Raw genomic sequence first — 18,914 nt, 5'->3', positions numbered from 1 at the left:
CCATACCAAGACCAAATGCCTGTGGGTTTTGGTTCCCCCAGATCCTGGGACAGAAGAATTTCCAACTCTGGATCTAGATGGGGTTGTGCTACCCCAATCAGACCCAATGTATAGTTTGGGGGTTCTCTTGGACTCAAGTTGCTGTTTGAAAAGCAGGTGGCAGCTGTGTCCAAGAATACCTTCGAAGAACTTCACCTTGTTTTGGGATAAGAGGCCCTGCATGCTGTCATTCATGCCTTAGTCATCTTCTGGCTAGACTACCGCAACATGGGACTGATCTTGAAGACCATCCAGAAGCTACAGTTGGTCCAAAATGCAGCTGCACTGGTTGTTTATGGGTCTATCTTGGTACATGCATGTAACATCACTACTTCATGAGCTGCACTGACTTCCTATAGCTTCTGGGTGCAATTCAAGATGTTGGTTATCACATATAAAGCTTTACATGGCACAGAATATGGGTTATTTATGGGACTGCCCTTCTCCAATAGTATCTGCCCATCCCACATGCTCTAACAGGATGGGCATGTTTCAGATCCCTTCTTAAAAGCAATGGCAACTTATGGAACCTAAGAGGTGTGCTTTTTGCTGCAATACCTGCCCTGTGGAGCTATCTCCCCGCCGACATATAATTGGCTCAACCCTGCTGGCCTTTAAAAAGCTAATGAAAACCTAGCTGTTTCCTTGGGCATTGGTCAGGAGTTCCTGTCCAGAGGATGCAATAAATTTGAGTCTCTGATCACCATTAATGGCTGTATCTTGTTTTCAACTGGTATTGCTTATCTTGTTTTTGTATTTTTGTTCTTTGGTTTATTGTATACCAAACCAATAAAGTTGGGTGGCCATATACTGTAACTGTTACACAGTAAAGATTTACATCTATTAATTTTTATATGTTAATAATGCAATAAACAATTTATTATTTTTATACTTATAAATAATTCAAATAGTACTAAATGTTAGTAAAAAAATACATGTTTTCTTTTTGAAGTGTTTGAGAAATACAAAATATAAAATGTCAGCTTCTAATTTAAAAACTAGTATGTAAAATCATATATAGTATTTTAAGTACACTTAACTGTACACATTCCAAGTTACTGAGCTGATCAATAATTTCTTCCTTAGAGGTTTTTTCTAATAAATTCCAAAGAATTTCGGAGGAACGGAATAGTAATTGCCCAGAGGGGTCAACATCATTCAGATGAGAACATAATATTCTTGGTGCTTGAGCTTTCATCATACGTTTGCAGTTTGCTCCTGAAATACAAAAGAACTGGTAATTAGCTCCCTTCAAATTGCCAGTATTTTATTGGATAGGAAAATAAAATAGACAAGGATTAGAAACAATATTTTAAAAATGTAAATCATACTAACCAGAAATGGAAAGATGCTGCAAAGTTTTAATGATCCATAATTTCTCAGAAAGTTGATTTTCAACTAGTATTAGTGATAAAACCAAAGTTTCTGCTAAACCTCCTAATTCTACAATCTGCTTTTTATAGTTTGCACTTGTAGGTTGATAACCTGTATTAAGAAAACATGGAAGAAGTCATCAAATTACTTTAAGGCAAACTAGTCCCCACAAAGGGTCAGACATGACTTGGTGCTTGCACAGGGGACCTTTCACCTTTAACACAAGATTTTTCTGATTTTATTTATTTATTAGATTTATATCCTGCTTTCCTCCAGGAATTCAAGGTGGTATACACATAGTACACTTGTTCAATTTTTTTCTCATAAGAATCCTGTAAATTAATTCAGGCTGAGAGAATGAATGATCTCAAATCACCCCATAAATTTCCATGTCTGAGAGTGGAGTTGAACCTGAGTTTTCCTAACCCTAGTTTAACACTTTAACTACCATACTGCCCTCCTGTTCTGGTTAGACTCAGTCAGTCAGAAGAATTCAATTAGAATCTTTATTTACAAGCAAACTATTTACAGTAGCAACGTCCTTTATTATTAGTTCAAACCCAAGCAGGCAATGATGGAGCACTGGACAAAACAACATTGCTAGGATCAACTGAGAACTGCAGCCAGATGACAGGACAGGGCTTGGTGAGAGCTAAAGGCAAGAAGACTGGAATGGTTACACTTGGAGTTCGTGGACAGACAGCGGCACAGGACCTAGCTAACAAAGGCAGCAAGGCTGCTGGATAGGACTCGACTGGAGATGGTAGCAAAATGGCAAGGCAAAACTCGGCTAGGGATCGCAACGAGGTGGCAAGGCTTGGCTCAACTGAACTCTGTGGCAGCGCGGGAAGGCTCAACTTGGCTGGGCTTCTGGGCAAGGAGGCAGGACTTGACTCGGCTGGGCTTCTGGGCAAGGAGGCAGGACTTGACTTGGCTGGACTTCTGGATAAGGTGGTAAGACTCGACTCAGCTGGACTTCTGGGCAAGGCGGCAAGGCAAGACGTGACAGGACTTCGATGAGAGGCAGCCAGGTGGAATTTGGAAGGCTGGGAAGGCTCTGGTTCCATAGTGGCTACAGAGCAAGACTCCGATGACAATTCTGGCTTGTCTCTAGAAGAAGCTGTTAGCTCAGTGGAACGTTTGTCTCTGGCAATCTGATTCACCTGCTGGCTCCTTTCTATCCAGTTCTTTTCGTGCCGTTCCCCTTCTGGAACCAATCAGGCTTCTCTCTGTTTGGCACGCTTTTCGGCTCGCCTTTCCCTTGCACTAATGGTGGTTTTGAAGCGGACTCCTGTTTTCCTCTAATCAGCTGCTCTGAACTGTCCCACTCTGCTGAGTCACCCTGAGTTTCAGTTTCCCCGTTTTTCTTGGCGTAAGTTTCGGTTTCCCCCTTCTCAACCTCAGAGTCAGACTCAAATCTTACACCTCCCAAGCATTTAAGAACATCACTGACAGTAATAATTAACTTAGTTTTCAAATAAATTTATAAACATTTTATACTAAAGTTGGGCAGAATCCTAGAATTGATAGTTAAATAGTGTCAGAAATATACAATTGTGTATTTTATTCAATTAAAATCAGGCTATTATTTCAGATTATTTTACTAGTTTTGATTAAACAAGAAGTAATATATTATGTTTGTTTATTCCTTAAAGAATAGAATGAAGGATAGTAGTGGAGAGGGGGACATGTACAAACACAATGCTGAAACTAAATCATGACTAAACTTAGCAGTCTTATGCACATTTGATTCATTTAAACAGCTGTTAGCCCTTTGAAGTAGACCAGGTCAGGAAACAGGCACCACAAGAACTGTTAGAACGCTATTTTACTGTTAAAAGGTGTAACAGACTCTTGAAAGCCTGATATTCTTTCTCTTCTCTCTTATACAAGAGTCAAGACAACACATCTTGAGTTTATTTCTTACTCCTTCCTCTCTCTAAGGGCTAAGCTGGGTGTTATGTAACAGTTGTTAGAATTCCTTTTTCAAAGTCACCATACTCCATACTCTTCTGTATTAGCATTAATATGGGGCTGTGCTCCTGTGATAGTTAGAACTTCCTATACTGAGAGAGGACAACTAAATGGGAATTTTGGGGTTGGATTTCAGTGTATTCCAGACATCTACATCATTAAATGTTTAAATCATATGAAATCCAATCTATGAAGAACTACTCACAAGTAGTACTTTCATTCAGATCTCTGGATTCAATCCCAGAAAGAGGGCATAGATCTACTCCAAGAGTATAGCCCTCTTTCTGTATGCAGCCCTATGTACAAATACTGTGTGCATATAGTTATTGTTTTCCATGCAAAAACTGTATCCATAGGAGAACTCTTATTATTAAGGTTAAATATCATGCAACAATTAATTATTTCATATTAGAACTGATAACCAAAAACATTATTAACACTAGAAATCAGGAAATGCCATCCTGTAGATGAGCTGCATATTGCGCATAAGTGTAGAATTATGAATATTTATGACTATCCAATGCAGCAATGCTGGTAATATATGGATTTTAAATGGGAATGGGACTGATATATTACATTTAAAATACACACAATAACTTTAGAGATAAACGAATTTAACAAGATATGAGAAGACGTAGTGCAGTAAACGAAAACTCAATCTTATTATTTTATTATAAACACAAGTAATAAAAGTGTTTGTGATCCTAATTCAGATTTTTACTCGAAATATCTTCATAGCAAAGAAACAGTTGTTGCATACATCTTTCTCCATCACAATCCTAGCATATTGTATGAAATGGGTATTTCATTCAGGCATCTGAAGGCATAATGGCTTGAAACACATTATTCTCTCCTAACAAGGATGGGTCAACCATGTGATATTCCATATGAAACATCTGTGTCCTATATGATGTTAAACAGATTTCCTTCAATCAACTGCTTGCTCTCCCATTTACTAGAGACACAGGATGTTCGTATTATTTTATTCAACACTGTGATAAACTGACTACATTTTGTTGATATATATCCAAATATAAAATAACTCTTACCTTCAAATTCTTTCACTGGTGGATCAGCATGATAAAAGCTAATAATGCACTTACATATTTGTATTCTTATTTGAGAACATGGCACTCTGATCAAGTAACCTGGAACAACAGGGAAACTGTAATACAACTTCATAACTGATTCTGTTGCATGAGTTTTATTTACTATATGAATAAAATATGCATTTCTTCTCAGTATTTTATTAAAATGTTTTTGTTTCCAGACCTAAGAAGAAACTGCTTCAGTACTGTATTTTATTTTATTGTATTATATTTAATACTATATATATAAATATTATATTATATATTATATTATATAGTAATATTGAGCCCTGAGTCATTGAGAGTCGGGTGGCATACAAGTTTAATAAATCATCATCATGATGCACAAAATACATCAGATGGAATTTTCTTTTTTACCTCTTCTCTACTTTCCATCAGCAGTACTGATGGGAAAATATAAAACAATCCTAAATAGAAGCAAATTCTACTCTCAGTACTGCCATCCCCAATTTGGTACTTCCTAGATGAGTTAGATTACCATTCCCCTAATACCCAATTAGAATAGCTCACAGTGCCTTTTCTAGTAATTTGAGGAATGCACTTTTAGTTTCTTTGGGTGATTTTCCTTGAAATGCATAATTTAAAAGTTTACTTCTATTAGAATATGCTGTCTCTTATATATGGAGTAATCCAAAACAACTAGTCACCTCTGCAATATATCAAGAGAATTCTGGTACAGAAAGATGTATCAGGAAAGTATGTCTACATCTAATATTACCCAATTGTGCAAATGATTCTTTAACTTCTTTAGCGTAGTTTACTTCATCAGATAACTTCTGTTTGTAAAATGGTAACCTGCAGAATTAAACATACCAATTATTACAGGTGCATTTTAAAAAGCTTGATAGAAATAATGATAAATACTTTTATGATAGTACAATTTTCATGAAAAATAAAAATATGTTTAATCTTATTTCTGACTACTCTGATTTCAATTTAATATTGTGTAGATCTGCCAGCTATATACAGATGATTATAAATTTGAATATTCTATTAATGTTATATTAAATGGAAAAGTTGTTGTTGTTTATTCGTTTAGTCGCTTCCGACTCTTCGTGACTTCATGGACCAGCCCACGCCAGAGCTTCCTGTCGGTCGCCAACACCCCCAGCTCCCCCAGGGACGAGTCCGTCACCTCTAGAATATCATCCATCCATCTTGCCCTTGGTCGGCCCCTCTTCCTTTTGCCTTCCACTCTCCCTAGCATCAGCATCTTCTCCAGGGTGTCCTGTCTTCTCATTATGTGGCCAAAGTATTTCAGTTTTGCCTTTAATATCATTCCCTCAAGTGAGCAGTCTGGCTTTATTTCCTGGAGGATGGACTGGTTGGATCTTCTTGCAGTCCAAGGCACTCTCAGAATTTTCCTCCAACACCACAGTTCAAAAGCATCGATCTTCCTTTGCTCAGCCTTCCTTATGGTCCAGCTCTCGCAGCCATATGTTACTACAGGGAACACCATTGCTTTAACTATGCAGGCCTTTGTTGTCAGTGTGATGTCTCTGCTCTTAACTATTTTATCGAGATTTGTCATTGCTCTTCTCCCAAGGATTAAGCGTCTTCTGATTTCCTGACTGCAGTCAGCATCTGCAGTAATCTTCGCACCTAGGAATACAAAGTCTTTCACTGCTTCTACATTTTCTCCCTCTATTTGCCAGTTATCAGTCAAGCTGGTTGTCATAATCTTGGTTTTTTTGAGGTTTAGCTGCAAGCCAGCTTTTGCACTTTCTTCTTTCACCTTCATCATAAGGCTCCTCAGTTCCTCTTCGCTTTCAGCCATCAAAGTGGTATCATCTGCATATCTGAGATTGTTAATGTTTCTTCCAGCGATTTTAACTCCAGCCTTGGATTCCTCAAGGCCAGCTTGTCGCATGATGTGTTCTGCATACAAGTTGAATAGGTAGGGTGAGAGTATACAGCCCTGCCATACTCCTTTCCCAATCTTAAACCAGTCCGTTGTTCCGTGGTCTGTTCTTACTGTTGCTACTTGGTCGTTATACAGATTCTTCAGGAGGCAGACAAGATGACTTGGTATCCCCATACCACTAAGAACTTGCCACAACTTGTTATGGTCCACATAGTCAAAGGCTTTAGAATAGTCAATAAAACAGAAATAGATGTTTTTCTGAAACTCCCTGGCTTTTTCCATTATCCAGCGGATATTGGCAATTTGGTCTCTAGTTCCTCTGCCTTTTCTAAACCCAGCTTGTACGTCTGGCAATTCTCGCTCCATGAACTGCTGAAGTCTACCTTGCAGGATCTTGAGCATTACCTTACTGGCATGTGAAATGAGTGCCACTGTTCGATAGTTTGAACATTCTTTAGTGTTTCCCTTTTTTGGTATGGGGATATAAGTTGATTTTTTCCAATCTGATGGCCATTCTTGTCTTTTCCAAATTTGCTGGCATATAGCATGCATTACCTCGACAGCATCATCTTGCAAGATTTTGAACAGTTCAGCTGGGATGCCGTCATCTCCTGCTGCCTTGTTATTAGCAATGCTTCTTAAGGCCCACTCAACCTCACTCTTCAGGATGTCTGGCTCTAGCTCACTGACCACACCGTCAAAGCTATCCCCGATATTGTTATCCTTCCTATACAGGTCTTCTGTATATTCTTGCCACCTTTTCTTGATCTCTTCTGCTTCTGTTAGGTCCTTGCCATCTTTGTTTTTGATCATACCCATTTTGGCCTGGAATTTACCTCCAATGTTTCTAATTTTCTGGAAGAGGTCTCTTGTCCTTCCTATTCTATTGTCTTCTTCCACTTCCACACATTGCTTGTTTAAAAATAATTCCTTATCTCTTCTGGCTAACCTCTGGAATTTTGCATTTAATTGGGCATATCTTCCCCTATCACTGTTGCCTTTTGCTTTCCTTCTTTCTTGGGCTACTTCTAGTCTCTCAGCAGACAGCCATGTTGCCTTCTTGGTTTTCTCTTTCTTTGGGATGTATTTTGTTGCCGCCTCCTGAACAATGCTGCCAATTTCTGTCCATAGTTCTTCCGGGACCCTATCTACTAAGTCCACTCCCTTAAATCTATTCTTCACCTCCACTGCATATTCCTTAGGAAAATGGAAAAGTAAAGTAAAAATAATTATTTCGTCTAAACAAATAAACTTAAATAATATTCCAGTCTAGATCGTACACTGTTATTAATACCTGAAATGAAAAAAAATGTAATTGTACTTTAAATAGTCACTATTTACAATTCTATTTACTGTTGAAAGGAGCATTGTTCACAATACTCAATAATTAATATAAAGGGAAAATGAATCTGATTCTTTAAGTACTCTCATCAGAGTCTTGATCAGGCCTGCACAACATATGGCTTGTGGGCTGCATCCAGCCTGCCAAGCACCCTTGTGCAGCTGCTGGCATTTTTTAAAAAAGTAATAATACATTCACGACTGCCACTGCCCCAAAAGATGCACTACTGAATGCTTCCAAGACTCACTGCCACCACCAACTTCAGTGCTGCTGCTGCTCTGACAGCCAGTGAACAGTTGATCAGAAAACAGCATGATGTCAGTAAGGTTTAACTGTCACCCAGGATAAACAATGCCACCAAGCATAACAAAATCAACTGAATGCAATGGTTCTTTTTTTCTCTATCATAAATGATCCAACTGATTACTTAAGGAAGTGGATGGGCAAAACAGTGTCTATCCAGATTTTACTAAAGAAAATTCCCAGCATCTCTCATTATTGGCCACACTGGCTGAGGCTTCTGCAAGTTGAAATTCTGTAACATCGGAAGGACCACATGTCAGGAGATCATTATACAGGTAGTTCTCGACTTACGATGACAACTGGGGCCAGAATTTCCATTGCTAAGTGATACAGTTGTAAAGCATGACATCACTTAGTGACAGCAATTCCTGCAGTCCCAATTGCTGTTGTTAACTGAATCCCATGATTGTCAGGCAAGGCAACTTCCTACTGGCTTCCCACAACCAAGTTGCAAATCCCAGGCTGGCAGGCAGGTAGCTGGCTGCTTCTGGGTGGGGGAGGGAGGCGCAGGGATGTGGGGGAGGATTGGGGAGGGTGTGTGAGTGCAAGGGGGTACGTGAGCGGCGCCTTGCAGGACAGGGAGGGTGTGCAGGGGTGCACAAGAGATGCCACACAGGTTGAGAAGGGCGCACAGGGGTGCACAAGAGGTGCTGTGCAGGTTGGGAAGGGTGTGTAGGAGGCTCTGTGTGGGTTGGGGAGGGTGTGCGGGGGTGCGTGAGTGGCTATGGAGGGTGCACGGGTGGGGGAGACTTACCCAAGCTACTTGCAACCTTCCCTGCCAGCTTCCCCACTGACTTTCTGGGGAAGCTGGCAGGGAAGGTTGTAAATGGTGATCAAGTGATTGCAGGGTGCTTGGCAACTGGTCCTAAGTGCGAAAGGGTTGCCAACCACCCATATCATGATCATGTGACCACGGGGATGCTGGGACAGCCGTAACTCCAAGGACCAGTTGTAACTACCATTAGTTCAGCACCGTCATAACTTCGAACGGTCGCTGAATGAATGGTTGTAAATCAAGAACTACCTGTAAAAGACAATTTATCAGCTACTACTATTGCATCAGCCACTCCTGAATTTCAGAGTGCTAGAGCAAGCAAATTTAAGGCTTGAAGTATTTATGATCTTATTGTCAAGTTTTCACTAAAGAAGTAAATATTCTCTTCTCAAACGAACTCTGTCTCATTACTTTTTCTAACAATGAACATTAACTATTCCATACACTGAAGCAAGTAGAACCTAAGTCTATCAGAAAGGCACTACAGCCTGGTGTGCAAATTGTGTGCCACACAAGGACGCAGCAGGGTAAAAATTAAATAAATTAAATGAATTAAGGGGATATGCCAGTTGCAAGTTTAAAAAAAGAGATGCAATATCAACAACAGGCTTGCCAACTTCATAAACATGCCCCTACCTACCAGAATCATTGACCCAGCAGGCCCTTGCATAATTATAACTACATTTAATAATTTTTGAATATTAAAAATATTGTGCTTGTGGGGTGCTCAGCAGAATTCTGCACAAGGGCACCCTGTATGCCCGCAGCAACCCTGCCTATCAGGTCCCATAGTAAGCTCCTAATATTAAGTAAATTCTGCTGGGGGACAAGCCCATGGGATAATCTGATTCTCAGTAATCACTTTACATGGGGACTGAAAAGAGGCATATTGTTTGAAAGATATGGGTTGTCCACCTTGAATGTAATGTCATTAGTATTACCTATTTATTTGTTCGCTTATTTGATGTATATCTTGCCTTTCCTCCCACAGGCAAGGCAACATATATAGAACGCCCCTGTCACCTTTCTGTTCACCTACTGCAACCATCTTATAAAGTAGGCTGGGCTGACAAATTGTGACTGGACCAACATCATCGAGTAGCTTGAGATTCAGATGAGTATGACTCTGACCCTGGGCTTTTCCAATCCTAGTCCAACACCCTAAATCAGTACAATGCACTGGCTGTGTGGCAATACTTCTGAGGTCAATATGAATGAATAGCACTGAAGAAAAAAGACTCAAAAGATATGTTTTATGCTACTAAAATGTTTAAAACTTACAGTAATAAGCTTCGGTTCATCCCTGTCTTCATCGGATAGTAATCCAATATCTAGATTTTGCAGCTGCATTATTATAATAAGTTAATATTTGTATGCCACTATGTGGCAGCAAAGTTAAACAATATAAATGGAGGGGAAAGCATAGCCATAATCTTAAAGGTACTTCAGGATTATCTCATTACAGCTGAAAAGTTCAGTCTCTGTCAGTAAATGCCTTTAGCACTTTTAATAAGTAGATTTACTAAGATCCATATTATTTGTGTTACGCCCTTGTGGGTAAGATCTAATGGAGATACTTCTTCACTCTGTTTCTCGTTGCCCTTTGCATTAAGATGTTTGAGGAAAATATATTACTGGTTTGATTCTGATGACTTCTAATCAGTCCATATTTTAAAACATTTATTATTTTCTTTTTAGTAATTATTTCAGGATGTTGAAAAGATTTGTTACCCTTAGTTAAAATATTCATAAAAATGCTTTGTATCATTAGTTTCTACTGCAAACGCCAACCCTTTTGTATCTAAACTTTGAAACAGATAATATCTACACAAAACTTTTAAGTAAGCAATATCTAAACAATGAAGTATTGACTGAATGCATTAAATCTGTTAAGTATAACTACAAGTACCTGCTTTTTTACTTGCAACTGGATTTTAACCTAAAACATCTCTGAAAAAATAATTTGATTTTTTGATTGAGTTTTTTTAAGCTCTTGAAGTACCTAAAATAGTTAATTAAAGTATTGGGTCTAATGAACCAGAAATACTTTCTATTTATTTGTTCGTTAGATTTATATCCCATCTTTCATTCATTTTATATAAAGGTTTTTTTCTCCATGAAGGCATTTCCACAAATTTAGATAAAGATTTTATATGTCTAAATGTTAATTATTTTATCACTAGAATATAAAAATCATTGCAGGTTCTCTATTTCAAATTAATTTTTAATGAAATGCAATATTTTAAATTTCATGTTAATCACTGCTCAGTTTATTTAAGGCAATCATGGATTTGTGAGAATTGTGCTTCCTAATACCTAAGGTATAATTATAGTAACATTCCAAAAGCTGAAGTGATAATGCTTTTACTAAAGTGAAACTAAATGCAAGTTATTTGTGGCCACTAAAACTAGACTAGTTAATATCAGAATAAAAAAGAAGCATTAATTAAGTACTTACCCATACAATTTAAGAATTTCACATGTAGTTTCGATAAACACATTGTCCAGCTGAATTTTCTCCACACAAAAGTTTAAAATTTTAGAGATGTATGCCAAATCATTCAGAGGCTTATAATGATTAACAATCAAGGAAAAGGGCTACAGGAAAGCAAAATTATGCATGAATAATCTTTTAAATAAGAAAAAAAAATAGCTGTAAAATTAATCACAATTTTCATGTTGGCAGCTGTGCCAGAATTCTAATAGTAAAAAGGATAAATAAACCTTTCAGAGTTACTTAACCTCAGGACTCAGAGTAACACCCTTTTCTCCAAATAGTATTTAATAGTTAATGAGAATAGCTGAGCAGAATCTCAACTCTAAAGTGTCTTTAGTACTTTCTAAATTAGCTAGAATACAATTCTCATTACTCCCAGACAGCAACCCACTGTTCATGCGTACTGGGGATTGCGCATGCCATAATCTGATATATCTGGAGTGTGCCAGATTGGAAGAGACAACTCTAATGGATACAACAGCCACCCAAACTAAGCATATTGGTCATACAGTAGCAAAATAAGCCTAGATTGTATGATGTTCTCCTGTTGCCAATTATGAAATATAGTAACTACATATATGAGATTCTGTACATCACACAATATACAGAAGTAGATCCTATTCTATTCTGCACTACACACAATATACAGAAGATTTTATTAAAGTATTAAGAATTTAAAAATTACTATTATATATCTAAGTTTCACAATGTATAATTGTACATCTATCAGATAATGCAAGCAACTGAACAGAGAAAGCAAATAGGAGTTTGCCAGTGAACAGGAGGAAGATACAACAAAAGGAGGAAAGGGACCATAGAACTGGATGTTTTGTGGGACTGTGTATTCAGCTGAATATAAAGGATAAATCTGGTGAGGCAGCAATCAACACTACTCAGACTCAAGAGAAATGTTATATAAAATAATTCAGCTGCCTCCCAAGACTATCAAGAGAATGACCTTGGACATGAAGAGTTTAAGCTCTGAACCCTAAAGCACTTATTACACTGCACTATACAGGGCAAATCATCTCTTGTGCGTAAGGCTTCATTCTTTTCTGCAGTAAAGGTTTTAAACTAATCATGTCTGGGAATCTTCTGCCAGGTTGGGCCAATTATGGAATAAAGAGTAAAGCATCTGGAGAGCTGAGACTGACTGTCATGTTCTGGTGTGAAGCCTCACAACGAGAGCTGAAAAGGTAATCTCCGGAGTAACCGCTAATTGCAACGGTGTGCCTGAATATGCCCACTGTGGATCACTGAGTGACTGCTTTCTACTGAATACATGGAGACTATAAGGGGGATATAAGCAAGACAATGGGAGTTTGCTAAAGGAATTTGGCAGTACACAGTAGGAACTAAAAGAGAAAACAACTCTCCATAAGAAAAAGAATCATACAAAGGAGAAAGCCCGGTGGATGAAGGCTACCAAAAGTAAAAGATACAGAAAATATTCTATACCTGAGTCTAGAAGTATCAGGCTCAGAGCCTTCAGTAGAAACCACCACACACACACACACACACCAGGCGACAGGAAGGAGCCCTGAAGGCAGAGGAGATGCAGCTGTGTCCTTCAACATACAAAAAGATTTGTGGTACTTGGCAAATCCATTAGTATGAAGAACTGAAATAAATGTGTGCTGACTTGATCTACCAGCCTATGAAATGTGCTGCTTGGCAGCATAAGTTAGAAACATGACATAGCAGCTGCCAAGACATATCCAATCCACCAATGATCATCCTTTATTGCTAATCCACATCAGGACAAGTAATACTGGAAAGAACAGTTATAGTTGTATCACAATGGATTTTGAAGATCTAGCAAAGAAGTTAAAAAACCTGGCATTCTCAGCCATCTTTCCACTTTACAGAAATGTACTAGAACAGGACAGAATATACAGAATTGCAAGTGAATTGATACAATGATAATACTGTCAGTGGGAGAGATTTAATTTCTGGGACTATCTACTGAATGCTGGACATTTGGCCAAAGAATGGTGAACTTGACCAGGAAGCCTTTAAATGGGATCCTGTACATGAGTTTGGATACAAAATCCCAGAAACAGATCTCAGAGGAAGATTTGTGCACTGTAGAAGGGACTGGGAACATTGTTGAAATGGAGCCAACTAAACCATTTATGAACAAATGAGAAAGAACATTGGTTTATAAAGTTCATGGCCTTTTTTGTGGTCTATACATTAAAACTCAGAGTACTAGAAATAAATAAGAGTCTGAACTGCATGGATCAGCTTTGGTCTGGAGGCTTAACATATCCTACTGGTTTGGAGGATTGATTTCCAGAAAACTGACAGACCACTCTCAGAATGGCCAGACTGATGTAGTGTAGAAGAAACATGGAATGTTGCAGTATTCCAATTTTTATCCATATATTTTTATTTTATGCAATGACTGCAAAAAATTTTAGTAAGTAAACTATATATCAGCATAAAAATAGCAAAATATTATTTTGTCTTTTCCTCTTCATGCTTTTGGCTTCTAATTTTGCATACAATACACAGGAGAAAAGGATACAATTCCATATTCATAGTGTTTTGCAACCTTCTGACATGCTTGGATTTGTTCTTCTATATTCTTAAGAAAAAAAAGTAGAGTGAATAAGAACAGCAAAAGGGGACCATGAACAGTGCTTAACATTCTGCAACACTTTGCTATTCAAGGAGACAGAAGATTCAATGTGTCATTCGCACTGCCCTACATCTCTTGTGGCTTTGTGCTTGGTTGTGAGGAAAATATGTCAACCAGTTCTAAGTAGTAAGCAAGACAAAGTTACTATTTTGCTTACCATGCAAACACAGTCCTGTAACAACTACAGCACATATGTATTTGCAATCATGCTAGAATTAAAAAGAATCTTCAGGATTTCTGTAATTGCTTACTCTACAATATATACAGAATATATGATTTAAGTTCTACTGGAATAAACAGAAATAAGATTTATAATGCTGTAATTATACTTACTGATTTGGTTTCTTCAAGCAATTTGGTAACATGATTAAGATCCACAGATTTGAAGTGATTATTCTAAAATATTAATTTAAACAAGATTTTAATGGTTAGTAAATACTATGAATGTAACAGAGCTCCTTCCATTTCTAATCTGTTGACCTATAAATTTTGAAGAGAAGCTTGTTTCTTTCACTTTCAATCAATAGTATAGTATTTGTAAATTTTACATGTTGTCTCTGGGTATAAAATTCAAACACAGAAAGGCTTTTCCTTAGATAATTGTGAAGCAATTCTTGGTAAAAACATAGAAGTTAAGCTGAGGATCTACAGGATTAAAGAGGATTTACAATAATAAAAGGATGGGGCTACAGACTATTAATTGCTCTTTCTTACTGGCAGAAACAGAATTATGCATAAGAATATAAATATATTTATAGATATAAATATACATAGATTTTAACAACTTATAAACTGAATCCAACTCTATTTGTTCATTCGTTAAGAGATTTATCAGGATCTTATTTTGAAACAAAACTACAAAAAGCCTTATGGTATAACTACACTTTATACAGCCAGTAAGTTTAACTGATTTGCATCTGATGAAATTATCTTACGACCAGCTGTTGCAGGGCCCCTGTGGTCACGTGAACAAAATTCAGGCACTTGGCAACCAGCTCACACTTACGATTGGTTGCAGCGTCCTGCGGTCACATGATCACCATTTGTGACCTTCCCTGCCAGCATTCCACAAGCAAAGTCAATGGAGAAGCCGGCAGGGAAGGTCGCAAGTCATTTGATTAAGTCTCCCCCTGCCTTTCACACACACCACACTCTCTACCCCCCTTCTCTTGCATACAAGAGCCCTCTTTCCCTGGCCTTCCTGCTCTTGCACACACATTTGCACGTACCCCACGCCTCCTTCCCCGGCCTTCCTGCTTGTACCGTACCACAAGTTACTACAACTGGGACTGCCTGGATTGCCATTGCTAAGTGATACGGTCATGTGATGCCAAACTTTACAATCACATCATTTAACGACGGCAATCCTGGTCCCAACTGCAGTCATAACTCAAGGACTACCTGTATTTGAAAAAGACTGCTGTCATCTCTAACAGCTGGATTTCATGCTTCAGTGAGAATGACACTGATCACACTGTGTGGTTGAAATATGTTCAAATTCCTCATTCATGCTGCAAGAAGTCTTATTCCAGAATAGTAACATTGAAGTAGTCTCTGATCTCTATGTAATCAGGGACAACCCTCTCTGTAACTTTTGAGCACAAACCAATGTAAGTTTTCAAAGTTCTTTTTCTATTTTTCTTTTTCTTTGCACTTTTTATTTTTTTTTTCTTTTTGAGTTTAATTTGTATTTTACTATTGTACCTAAAATCTTTAATAAAAATAAAAATTAAATTTTTTTTTCAAAGTTCTTACAAAAGAATTCTAGGAACTAAAACCTAGATTTTAACTTATTCTTACTACAAAATACACTTGATCAGAAATCACAGTTGGAGCAAGAATAAATGTGCTGTTGGCCATGTTTAAGAAGGTAAGAACTCAAATAACCATCACCTAAGATAGTTTTTCATACTTATATTATGGTGTACAAACGGAAGCCTAAGAAATTACACATCACTGGAAAAATCTGGTATTTTCCATATACTGTAGGTCTGCCCCCCACTGATAACTTAATGTCTGTGCTGAGCAGGGCTACAATTTTATTGGTCAAAATGGAAGTAAAGCTTAAAATTTTGTAAAGTTTATGTTAATATCATACACTGTGAAACATAAGGCAAATAAAAATATTTTTTCTAGTATTATGTCTTATTTGAATAATGATTCAGAATCAATGGATAAACAGATCTTTTGTCCTAACATCTCAAAAATTATTCTGTGTAATATTTCTGATGATTAACTACTTCGTCTTGAATCTTCCCTAATTTCATCAACACAGATTTTTGCTAAATATATTTGTGTTTCTGTTGTATAATATTACATACACTACATCACTAAAAATTTTTATCACATGTTCTTAATGTAAACCCTAGAAGGCAAAAAATGGAGTATAAGTTAAAAATATATGAATAAAAATAAAATTAAAGCTGTATCAGTAAAAGTAAAATTGTTATGATCAGTAAATTTATCTTCAGAAGAAAATAAAAAGCAAAATGTTGTATTATCAATTAAGAACCAGAGAGCTTTAGCCATGTGTAAGGTTCTGTAAGCACAGTTATGTGTAATTTATATATTTAAACAATACATAATCAACTGGATTGGCTCCTTTTCATTTTTCCAGCCCAACTCTGGAGAGCCAATTTTGACCGTAAGGTATTTATCACTTGAGTCCTGAATACCAAAAGCACTATATTCATGTGTATTTGCTTGGATGTAGCATCTTCAGATTAGAGAAAGGCTTTTCTTAAAGTTAATGCTAGTGCGCTAAGGAATGGTCTCAGTATTTAAAAAAGGGCCTGGTATGCTTTTTAAATACTGTTTTACATTCCAGTCCTGTGAGGGATTTATTTATAAGTATATACATGAATATTGTTTTATGATATAATTCTACACACGTATGCCCACATTTAAATTCTACAGTTATTTTTGTCCCACAAAAATCAATATTGATCCTCAAGTCTGCTTGTGCATCATCCTGCCTATTCTGACCTATTATTTTTAGTTTGTGATTATAAGGCCAAAGCCTTGGCTAACCCCCTTGTGTTTCCATATCCTGCATAAGTGCAATCATACGCAACCAAATAACAGTGCGTTTTTCTTTTATTTGCAGAACTCCCAAACCCAAGGGGGACGCTTACTCTTCTGACTGCCACCTCCTGCATTTGACCGGATGTTTCGCGAGGCCCGCCAGCCCCGGCCAACAGCTCAAGCAATTAAAGAAAACGCCCCGGAGCTGAGCGGAAGGCGCGGGAAATTACGTGAGAAGTTCCATTGCCGCCCCTCTATCTCACCTGCCCGAGGCCGTTGCTGAGTTCGCAGTCTGAAGGACGCACCAGCCTGGAGGAAGAGGTCGAGTGCCTTTGTTTCTCGCTGAAGGAGGGAACCTGGAGACTCGGCGAAACCTCCGGCTGGGCCGGGGAAGCCATGGCCCCAAAAGGTTCGGCAATTCAAGCTTCAGTCGCGTCGCCGAGCACCGTTTCCAACGAGGACAACACAAGCCGGGCGCCGTTGCCATGGGAGCGAGAGAAGCCGCCTGGCTCTGGGAGTCTCGAGGGAGACAGGGACGGACGGGAGGGAAAGGAAAGCCGAAGGATAGACGAAGGGAGGGAATATTACAACAAGGCCAAGGCCCTCGGCGTTAACGCTGGGTCCCCTTCCCGTTTGGTCAGGGAAGAGGCCGCTGGCTGCAACCCCGAAATCGTTGGTCTCTCCCGCCGCCTCACCTCTTTATTTATTTATGACATTCTACGAGGACGCCGTTAGGGTTGGGGTGTGATAGGTTTGCGGAAGGGAAACGGCCTGCCGTATCTACAGCCCTCCGAAAGTAGGCCTCCTCTCGAAGCAAAGGAGAACACTCATTACTATAAAGAAAGCACCCCAGGGAAATGGCGCAGAAACGACATTACTAATAATACCCCTTAGTAACGAGCGACGTTAGTAACGCCACCGAGGTCTTGAAAGGCGAGAAAGGGTCGCCTGAGCTCTTCAGATGCCGTCGACCCAGTCCCGAATAGCAGCGCTCAGAAATACAGGCCCGCATAAAGTCATCTAGTTTTTAAAAGCATTTGTGTAGCCAATGTTTTATTTTTCTTCCCAGATGAAGGCCTTTATGAGGAGACGTTTCTATAGAAGCCTCAAAATCTCTGTGATTTTGATTGTGGAAAGTGACTAGGGCAAAATGTATCCTGAAGAGAGATCCCTCTGCTTCAAGAGTGTTAACGTTTCCCTACATTAACACAACCATGTCAGTGTTTGCTTTGTCCTAAATGCCAATTGATTCATTTTCCTGAATAGCTTCATGGCATGTCAGCAACACCACCAGGCATATTCAGAAATGCTCCATAATGTATTTCCTTTCTATTGCTGCGTTCTTCGGGCATTCTGTTGCTTCTGGCTACAAATGTCTGTAGGGGGCCACAATACACCTTCTACCACTTACAATATATACATGTGCAACATTACAATGCAAGTATGAAGTGGTAGGATTTGCATTGTGAATCCATGCTTTGTCATTTTGGCTCTTTATTTTCTAGGTTAATAAGGCCACCCAACTCAAACAGTATGATTCTGGGCAGCATACAGCATAAACACAATAAATCAAAGGGAAGAAAAAACAAAACCATATAAAAATAAACAGGCAATATATAAATGTAAAATGATGACCAAGCACACAACAAAACCACAAGGGCTCCTAACGCCTGGGGGAAGAGCCACTTCTTAACAGCTTTCCTAAAGGCAAGAAGAGTTCGGGCCTGTTGTATATCTGGGTGGGGTTGGGGAGAGATTGTTCCAGAACGAGGGCAACCAGAGAAAAGGCACACTTCCTAGGTCCCATAACATAACAAAATTTAAAAGAAGGAAACTGGAGCATGCCTTTTATTCCTAAATTGTGATTAGGAATGAATGTCTATTCTATTTGTGACCTGGTGAACTTGCTTCACCAGGATTATCTGTCAGTATCCACTTTGAGTGATTGTAAATTCATTGCTTGTGTCAT

The 18,914-nt window shown here is 38.4% G+C and overlaps 1 protein-coding gene across 1 annotated transcript in view; it reads right to left on the bottom strand.

The window, feature by feature from the left end:
- Positions 1-17,361, bottom strand: part of CFAP69 (cilia and flagella associated protein 69) — a 46,173-nt gene extending 28,812 nt beyond the window's left edge. The window contains exons 1-8 of the mRNA XM_063301927.1: positions 17,209-17,361; positions 14,255-14,317; positions 13,808-13,867; positions 11,239-11,348; positions 5,215-5,291; positions 4,437-4,535; positions 1,375-1,524; positions 1,080-1,257 (exon numbers count right to left, since the gene is read on the bottom strand). Of these exons, the coding sequence (XP_063157997.1) occupies positions 1,080-1,257; positions 1,375-1,524; positions 4,437-4,535; positions 5,215-5,291; positions 11,239-11,348; positions 13,808-13,867; positions 14,255-14,317; positions 17,209-17,343 (872 nt within the window). The 5' untranslated portion in view covers positions 17,344-17,361. The remainder of the gene's footprint in view (positions 1-1,079; positions 1,258-1,374; positions 1,525-4,436; positions 4,536-5,214; positions 5,292-11,238; positions 11,349-13,807; positions 13,868-14,254; positions 14,318-17,208) is intronic.
- Between the last annotated feature and the right edge of the window lie 1,553 nt (positions 17,362-18,914).

This window comes from Candoia aspera, chromosome 4 (genome assembly GCF_035149785.1).
Source record: "Candoia aspera isolate rCanAsp1 chromosome 4, rCanAsp1.hap2, whole genome shotgun sequence".
Taxonomy (NCBI): Eukaryota; Metazoa; Chordata; class Lepidosauria; order Squamata; family Boidae; genus Candoia; species Candoia aspera.
This window is presented reverse-complemented; position numbering and strand designations above follow the sequence as displayed.